Source organism: Arachis ipaensis, chromosome B7, assembly GCF_059453495.1.
Source record: "Arachis ipaensis isolate K30076 ecotype BB chromosome B7, ASM5945349v1, whole genome shotgun sequence".
NCBI classification, from domain to species: domain Eukaryota; kingdom Viridiplantae; phylum Streptophyta; class Magnoliopsida; order Fabales; family Fabaceae; genus Arachis; species Arachis ipaensis.
Window position 1 is genome coordinate 66665160 of NC_142442.1, and position 8990 is coordinate 66674149.

The 8990-nt window shown below is 35.7% G+C and overlaps 2 protein-coding genes across 3 annotated transcripts; both read right to left on the reverse strand.

The window, feature by feature from the left end:
* On the reverse strand, positions 1 to 3859 carry LOC107609773 (putative receptor-like serine/threonine-protein kinase At4g34500). Of its 2 annotated transcripts, none has more exons than XM_016311795.3 (7): positions 3042 to 3859; positions 1495 to 1599; positions 1270 to 1392; positions 985 to 1155; positions 777 to 906; positions 484 to 693; positions 1 to 395 (listed from the first exon to the last, which is right to left on the reverse strand). In XM_016311795.3, the coding sequence occupies exons 1-7, from the start codon at positions 3638 to 3640 to the stop codon at positions 291 to 293; spliced, it is 1443 nt and encodes a 480-aa protein (XP_016167281.1). In that variant the 5' UTR covers positions 3641 to 3859; the 3' UTR covers positions 1 to 290. The 2 variants fall into 2 exon arrangements, with proteins under 2 accessions (XP_016167281.1, XP_016167282.1); XM_016311796.3 differs by having other exon boundaries at positions 1 to 326; positions 3042 to 3773.
* Positions 3860 to 4790: 931 nt separating this feature from the next.
* Positions 4791 to 6528, reverse strand: LOC107608466 (uncharacterized protein At1g01500-like). Its single transcript, XM_016310247.3, has 3 exons — positions 6283 to 6528; positions 5254 to 5989; positions 4791 to 5161 (listed from the first exon to the last, which is right to left on the reverse strand). The coding sequence occupies exons 2-3, from the start codon at positions 5914 to 5916 to the stop codon at positions 4925 to 4927; spliced, it is 900 nt and encodes a 299-aa protein (XP_016165733.1). The 5' UTR covers positions 5917 to 5989; positions 6283 to 6528; the 3' UTR covers positions 4791 to 4924.
* Positions 6529 to 8990: the final 2462 nt, after the last annotated feature.

Consider the following 8990-nt stretch of genomic DNA (forward strand, 5'->3'; position numbering starts at 1 on the left):
TAAATGTCAACAATCTAACAAACTAATAGAATTAGTATATCGTGAGGAATACATATTTACAAGCCAGTGCTCATTTCTTCTCATGATGATAATGCAATACCACACCGCGTTTTAAACACCTAATTAAAATAACTATATATTAACTATGTTGTTATAGAAATATTCAAAATGGCATCTGACATGTTCTTCTTCTTCATAAAAAAGTGAAAATTCACATTACAACAAATTGATAGTTTGTATCAGCAGAGTTTACACAAGCTGCAACCCTGTAGTCTCTATAGGCAACGCAATCATCTCCTCCAGCTTGGTTTATGTACTGACTCCACCTGCCTTGTTGGAAAAGCAACAGTTGTATGAGAAGGAGAAGGGTCTTTCTCTCTATATGTATGAACCTCCTACTCATTCAAAACAATTACAAAAAATCATTTAATCAAAGTGAATCACTAGAAGGGCCTACTGTTATAAGAAAGAAGAAAGACTTACACAACGAAATGGGTAATCGTCAGCTTCAAGCATGTGAACAATTTGACCCATCTTTGGTCGCTTAATGACATCCAAGTCTATACAGCGCAAACAAACCAGCAAAGCTCGCTTCAGAGATCTTGGAGAGGGTTTAATCTCAATTAAAGGATCGACTAGCTCATCGCCACGACGACTTGTTACCATTCCCTTAAACCAGTCAACCAAGTTCATCTGATGCACATCAAACAAAAAAGCAATAAGAACTCATATAGTGGGCAGAAATAAAACCTGATGAAAAATAATCATGGAATCACCTCTGCAGGTGGTCTGGAATAATCAATAGGACTTCTTCCTGTAATTAGCTCCATTAGTAGCATCCCAAAGCTATACACATCACTGCATTCATTGAGCATTCCTGTACTTGCATACTCAGGTGAAACATATCTGTACAAAATGTAATTTCATTCACGTCAATGTGCAAGAAAACTTTATGCCATAAGATATAACTGAAGAAGAACTAACCCAAATGTTCCCATTACACGCGTTGTGACATAGCTTTTCTCTGAGCCTAAGAGTTTGGCCAGTCCGAAATCAGATACTTTGGCATTCCAATTTTTGTCCAAAAGAATGTTACTGGATTTTACATCTCGGTGCACAACTTTGGGTTCTAAGCCTTCATGCAAGTAGGCTAATCTGATTCATGTTATAATAATACGTTTTTCACTTTTGTATATTAATACAAGGGAGATACTTTAGGATATTATATGGTATTGAATATAACGAAACAGGGAAACGAGGAAAACACACCCTTTGGCGGTTCCAACAGCAATCCTCATTCGTATATCCCATGTCAAGGGGCTAACAGGGCCTACATCCCCATGTAGCCACTGCTCCAAATTTCCATTATCAACGTATTCATAAACAAGCATCCTGAGTGGTCAGCAAAAGTGACATACCATTTACATTTGAATCAAAAAAGACATTATTACAACAAAAGAAAATAATACAAGTCATGTGGACACAACATTTTACCTCTTAGCACCTTGTGCACAGTATCCAACTAAACGTACCAAATTCTTATGCCTCACTTTTCCAATGGTCTCAACCTCCACCTTAAACTCTTTCTCTGCTTGGCCCCTACAAAAATAACAGAATAGCCACAATAAATTTCAGTTGGCCTTTAATTTGCTAGGTGATGAGGAAGGAAAAGCACATTATAAATGTTGCATTATTGGAGGTAAGATAATCTAGAAATATCGGATTACTTGAATTATAAAAATAATTTCAGATCCATTATGAAGTATTGAAATACTACCGAGCTAGACGAACGAGTGTAAAAGTTTCCAGCATGAAACGCACTAATTGTTTGATATACTATTTTGAACCCCCCCAAAACCACCCTTAGTCTGCTCAGTCATGAATAATTGAATTTCTGTGTTACTTTTTCGCTTGCGGTAATACGAAGTTAGCTACACCCAATAGTCGTCGAGCTGGCCTACCTAGTTCACGGTCAATGATGACGTTGCTTCTATTTTATTTTAGTCTTTTAGACATGTTTTTTGGATTAAATGATGTGCCTGGTAATGTTTTTGGGAATAATGATTTCACAAAGAATATATCACTTTAAAGTAGGTTTTGAATCTTACTGATTAAATGTTTTTGGGGAATTGATTCTATCATGTGCTGTCATACTTTAATAAAAAAATATAAAAAAAGATCAATAAAGAAAATTAAAGTAAAAGTTAAGAGAAGTTTTTTGTTTATATATATAACGGAAAAAAAAAGATTAAAGAGGAAAGTAACATTACCCTTTCCCGGCCAGCAGAAAAGTAACAAAGAAAACAAAATCAAATTGCAAAGTGCCCATTTTCTTTTCCTCATACTCCGCCAAACAAATTTTACCAACAATTATATATGGGATCCATAGCTTATAGCTATTCCACCTAAACTCTTATTATCATGGTCATTATTTCCCCTAATCATTCAATTCCATACGCGACCCTATATTTTTCCGTTAACAAGTCTCAAAGTCTTTTGGATTATGCAACATAGACAGCATAAAGCCAGGATAGTCACACATGTTTCATGTGTATAATGATTAAAAAAAAAAGGAAAAACCAATGTGAATTATTTTTTTTATATACAATGAAGTAATTTATTTTCTTTTTCCTATTGAATAGAAGTATATAAATATATAATACTAGTAAATACGGAACTCTCACCACTTCACCATTGAGTCCCACACCACATGCATCAAGAAGAAAAATGATTTTTATGTCAATGACGAAGTGAGTATAAACAAAATATTTTAATAATTAACAAAAATATTAAGTTTATATTAACAATCAATAATTAAATCAATCATATATTTATATATATTGAAATATTTTTTTTTATAAATTTTTAATGTATATTTTATAAGAAGCATAGAGTTGCCAAAAGATGGTCTCATAAATTAATCATATAGTAGTTTGTACTTTTATAGGTGGTAATTAAAACTTAGAAGAAAATTAACCATGCAGAGCACAAGAGAATAAGGAGAAGCTTGACGAGTTAGAGATGAAATTAATTGAACGTACTTGTTGTTAAGAAGATTCTTGACAGCGACGATAGAACCGTCGCCAAGAACACCTCTGTACACAATCCCATACCCTCCTTCTCCGATCACATTCCCTTCCGCAAACCCATCCGTCGCTTCTTCCACTTCTGACATGCTGTACCACCGCCCCCACCCTATGTTCGGCGAAGACTCCACCGACTCCTCCTCCCTCCTCTTCTTACTCCCTTTTATTATTCCCTCAACCTTGATCTCACATTCCTCCTTCTCCTTCTTCTGCTGCTTCTGTTCTTGCTTCCGATTAGGATCAACATCAACGACCGTGTCTTCTTCTTCTTCTTCTTTTTCCATTTTGAGATGATCCGCGAGATCCAATGCATTAACCTCCACAATCTCCTTTGAAACCAGTGGGATCCCGCCTGAGCTGTGCTTCACTCGCATTTTCCCCTTCTTCGAGCTTCTGCTGCTACGCCAAAAGCACACATAAATCACGATCAACAATGCCACCACGATCGCCAAAAAAACCATCACTAACACGTACAGCTTCAGACCTAAAAATGTAGTTCGGTTGGTCAGCTCCGGCAGAGCACCAGCGGTGGATTCCGTGGAGGTTGCTGCCATTGCTGCGAGTGAGGCGGTGTAGTGAATTCTCTCGGGAATCGGGAGTATCTGTGGTCGTTAATTAAGAGCGTTTGGCTTCTGAGAAAACTATAATGAGATGGGATGGTTGGAATTTGGAAAAGGAAAAGAGAAAGGAAAAGAAAAAAAGAAGAGTGGGGTTTCAACTTTGAAGTTTCATCATCAACGGATATAATAAAGACTAAAGCAGAAAAGGCCAATGGAAACAGAGTTCATTTTCAGTTGTTATGTTTTAAGCTTGGAATGGCACTTTATTTACCGAAATGCCACTCCTATCCCTGCTTGCCAAATGCCATTTCAATTGTTCCCATTAGGACGGACCATTATAAATTAATGAGTCATCAATCAACACGTTATCCTTTCTAATTCCACTGTCCATGTCAGGTTAATGAAAGAAAGAACGACTGAAGAAGAATTTGACGAGTAAAGCGCGCATTTCAAATGTAGGAATCCTAAGTAATTATTATTCTTACCATGTACGTAGAAATTACAGGATTCAATTGTTGGACCACCGTAGTCATATAAAGGAATTGATGGGTTGAGGCTGAACGTTGAAGTTGGAGAGCACGTGTCTTGATCTTATTTTCACATCAAAAGCTTTGAAGTACTGTAATGGATGTTCGCACGTAATAATTCGCTGTAATTTTAGTGAAATTCCTGTACTTGGCTCTATATATATGTACATGTCAATTTGATTAATTGACTGAACAGAGATTCCAAGTAAACGTGATTATCCAACGTAACTCACCACCAAACCATTGCTTTACAATTCGCCATTTAATAATATTGCTTTTAATTCCCTCAATAATGAATTTCACCAACAACTAACCCTGTTCTTCTCAAGAATTCCAGTATGCTAATTAGAATAACTAAAGATACAAGTCTTTGTCTATTAATTTTTTGGGTCGACATCTGTCTCCTACCGTTGTATTCATGGAATAAGAATCTCCATTCAACTCCAGTGACAGTGCCAAGCTCATTTACTTGCTGATTTCCAATTTTGCCATATACTCAAGCTAACAAGGTTGAGGAATAAACGGAGCTTATTAAAGTAACAAAAAGTAATTCTATCAACAAGGAAAATTTAGGAGTTAATTTAATTAGATTGGGTGTAAGTAACCCGTGACCCCACTTCAATTGGATATGTAATGACAAACATGGTGCACAATACAAAGTGATGAGTTTTCTTTTCAAATACTTGTCCATTATGATAGTTGATCAGTGAATCAAGCATGTTATATTTGCATATGTATGTGCATATTAATATCATAATAGGCGTCTCCTAAAGTTGCGAGTAGTGCCTTGGTAAGTCTTAACAAGCACGCCAACTCCAATGCCAATGCCAATGCAAACACTCAGACCAATTCCAACACCTACTCTCACACCTGCATTGAACCATGACACCTCTCCATCTTCTTCTTCAGCAGCAACATATGCTCTTCTTTGGTACAAATCAATGTTGTTATCCTCCTCTTCAGGCTTTTCACTCATGTTATCTGCAGCCTTTAATTAGTACAAGAATTGCCATGCAACTATTATTAGTAAGAATAAAATAAAAGAAGGAAATAAAAGCAAAACCCCTTTCACTTGTTAACCTGTAAAGTGAATGTCGAAGGAGCACTTGTCTCGTTTTCCAGGTTTGTAGAGAATGTCCCCATCCTTGTGTGTTTTATCTGAGAACTAAGGTGGAGGGTCTTTGTTAAGACAATTGGAGTATCCAAGAAGGACCCAGCAATGTAGACCTCTATTGTAGGTAAAGTTGAACCTGGCAACATGAATTTCTTGCTCTTGAAGAAACTAGTTCCAGGAATTATAATTGACTCACAGTTCATGCTCCATCTTTGTCCATTAACAGATCCATTGCTATTGCATAATTCTAAGACCCCAGAAACCAACAGAACATCTTTGTCAAACACTTCAAACTTAACATTACTACTCATCTTAATACTATCTGTGCTTACAAATGTCACTTCTTTTGATTTCTTATCTACTCTATCTCTTTTGAGAAGGCTTGAAACACCCTCGGATTGCATAGTAGCGCGGACGCCATTAACTTTGAGAAGTGTGCCAGGATTTGATGAAATACATTTCAGTTTGAGAACTTCGGGAGCAGAATTATCAAGATCAGATTTGCAAACTCTGACTAAAAATACTCTTATGTCAAAGCAGGGCAATGATTGATCCCTTATGGAGAATGGATGTTTATTCTGCCTTGAAACTCTATGTATATTTCCATTAGCCTTGTAACAATTCTCCATTGCTACCCATTCACTTGGTTTCTTTCATTTTTGTTCTCGATTGCTATATGGAAGTAGCAACCGTATAAGAACCCTGCAATTGTATACCATTACTAAGCCACTGTACTAAGTTTATTATACACAACAATTTAATTAGCTTGAAAGTAAAAGAGATATTTACAACTTATAACAAATGAAGAAATCACTGGAACTTGAAAGAAAGGATAGGAGTCATCCAAAGAAGAAATACAAACAAATCATGAAATGCAAAATGCAAAATGCAAGCAACGCCACATGAATCAGATAAAGCTACCACTAGCATGAATGATGTAGATCGGAATTAATGAAATCATGTTAATAGAATCATTTAAAGGCAACACTACTCACCGCAATGAAAAGAAACCAAACTTGATCCTCCGCTACCAGAGAAAACAAAATGAAGCTTTTTGTGTTAACAGAGGAGAATCTAGGAAGCAACCCTAAGTCGTGAAACGAAATAGAATATTAGGGCCAATAGATTTGGGATTATGATTGTGAATGTAATCGTTTTGTGTATCGGGGAAACGGAGATTGAATCTGCGAGGTAGAGGTTCTTACTTGGCAGGGTCGTTGTACGTAGGTAGTTACGCACACTAATTTTGTGAAAAAGAAACATTACAACACAAGGCAACGCGTTTCTTAAAATGGCTAATTACATCCGATTGATTCGACCATTCATTGGGGATACTGTCTGTTAGTTAGTTGTCACTTGTTAGTTTAATGGAGAAAAATTAAACTATTTACAATTTCAGTCAATCACCATATCTTACAAATAATAATAATAATAATAATAATAATAATAATAATAATAAAATCTTGTATGGGAGTAAATTTCTATTATGGTTTCTAAAATTTATAGGATTCTTTTGGTTTTCGAAGTTTCAATTTCATTATAATAGTCTCCCAAATTCACCTCTAGACACCATAGTGGTCTCTGAGCATATTTCTGGCGCTGAGTTAGCCGTTCTAGTAATAACGTATATAACATCCCGTATTTTTAAAAATCTAAACTAATATATGTTTCGTATCCTGCACGGGATAATACATAAAGTTATATAAATCTTTTATTAAAAAATTAAACAACAAATATATATAGCAATTATTATTATAAATATTTTATAACTTGAAAATATTAAAAATAATTAGTATTTGTCTTCATCAATTTGGATTGGTTGAATGGTCATCTCATTTGTCTGTTTAAGTAATTATTTGGAATTCGATCTCGTCTTGTATGTGTGTGTAACAATTCATTAATTAACGGCAGACCTTCAATAAATAGTGTAACACCCTACTATGCAGAGTTTTACGCTTAAGTCGTAAAACAGAGGTAGTGTGGTGTTACAGACCTCTAATAAAAAAATATTTACATATCATAGTGAAAAGAGATAATATACTAGGAGTCTTGAAAAATGGGTAAAACAAAATTCAAAAATAAAAAACGCAACACTCAAGAAACGGAATTACTTGCGTGTTAAGAAACCTAAAAGTTAAGGATAGGAATAAGCAAAAGAGTCACAAGAGTGCCAATAATACAGAGAAACTAGCTCCTGACTCAGCCTGCGAAGGCAAGGCTGGCCGGAGAATATTTACATATATATATACATAAGTATCCCAACTATCCAAAATACAGAATAAGATCCTAACTCTCCCACAACCTCTATGAGGAACAAAATAACAAGTTCTTGGAGAGCAAGCTAGTACATATATACATACATATACAAACTAAAACCCAAAATACACCAGAGACTAGGCCGCTTCAAGGAATCCAGACGCCTAGCGAGGAGCCTCTCGACCTGCATCTGAAAACAACAACACAGTATGGGATGAGAACCGGAGGTTCTCAGCATGGTAAAGGTGCCACGCATAAAATAAATAAGGTCCTGGGAATGCCAGAAGCAATCCTAAAACTCCGTCATACAATTGTAAAACTTAATTTCTAAGCAGAAGATATAAAAAGGGGTAGGTGGCCTAATGAATTCTAACCTTACATATTTTAAACCTAACATTAACTCCAAACCGGTCCACCCTTCCTCCGCTCCTCCATCTCCAATTAGTTTACACAGACAAATAAGCAAACAAGGCAAGCACAAGTAACTTACAAGTAATACAGATAACAAATACAACAGATAGCATGTTATAATCACGTAGGCATTCCCAAATAGTTCACAAACAAGCAATTCAAATAATGTGCACATGATGTATGCCTGTCCTATGGCTGTTGATATCAACTGTCAGTTACGTAGCCATCCCGACATGTTCTCAAGCTCAAAATACACCATGGGGCGAATCCCCACGCTGACATAGGGAGGAGAACGCCCCCAAGCTCAATAATCCATGGGACGAATCCCAAGCTGACATGGGGGAGAAGAGACAACACCCCTAGCTGACATGGGGAAAACAGTACCCCAAACTCAATTCATATCTCATCTCATCATTCTCAACTTTACTTAACTCATTGCTCATACATTTTATTATTCTTGATTGATTAACATCATCAATTCTCAACTTTTATTTCATTCCTTGTTCCTCATTCTTCTTTCTTCTCTTTATCTCTCAATATCATTGTCTTTAACTTTAACCCTTCTTAGGGGCAACTTACATTTCTTTTCATTTCCTAAGCTTATTTAATCTAAAATCTTCTTGTGTTGTAAATACTTATGCATGACCTATTTTTCTTGGTAAGGTAACTCCAGAGATCCTAATCTTCAATTTAAGTTAGGTTTTGCTGAACTTGGATTAGAATTGAATTTTTTACAAGATTTAGAATTCTGCTACTGCATTTACAAAATTCCAGAAAAACAAACAGCATCAGTATTTTTATAAATTCCACAATAGTTCTAATTCTAATCCTTTGCCTCTAAATTTTGGTGGGATTACAGTCAACATTCCCAAGTTTAAAAACCCAAAAGTTTCAAGTTCATATCACTTCATTTGAGTAATTAATTATCAATTGGAAGAGGTGTCCTATTTTTATGAATCACTTCAGAATTTCCAGGAAACAATCCATCTTCCAAATGACTTATCTAAGCCTACAAAATAGATATGGACCTGAAACT

Excerpts from the sequence above, each read along its gene's own strand:
- LOC107609773 (XM_016311795.3), bottom strand. The coding sequence starts at position 3,640 with ATGGCAGCAACCTCCACGGAATCCACCGCTGGTGCTCTGCCGGAGCTG. Across the intron at positions 1,600-3,041 it reads AAGAATCTTCTTAACAACAA|GGGCCAAGCAGAGAAAGAGT; the intron begins GTACGTTCAATT and ends TTATTTTTGTAG. Across the intron at positions 1,156-1,269 it reads GCTGTTGGAACCGCCAAAGG|ATTAGCCTACTTGCATGAAG; the intron begins GTGTGTTTTCCT and ends AACATGAATCAG.
- LOC107608466 (XM_016310247.3), bottom strand. The coding sequence starts at position 5,916 with ATGGAGAATTGTTACAAGGCTAATGGAAATATACATAGAGTTTCAAGG. Across the intron at positions 5,162-5,253 it reads CTTCGACATTCACTTTACAG|GCTGCAGATAACATGAGTGA; the intron begins GTTAACAAGTGA and ends TACTAATTAAAG.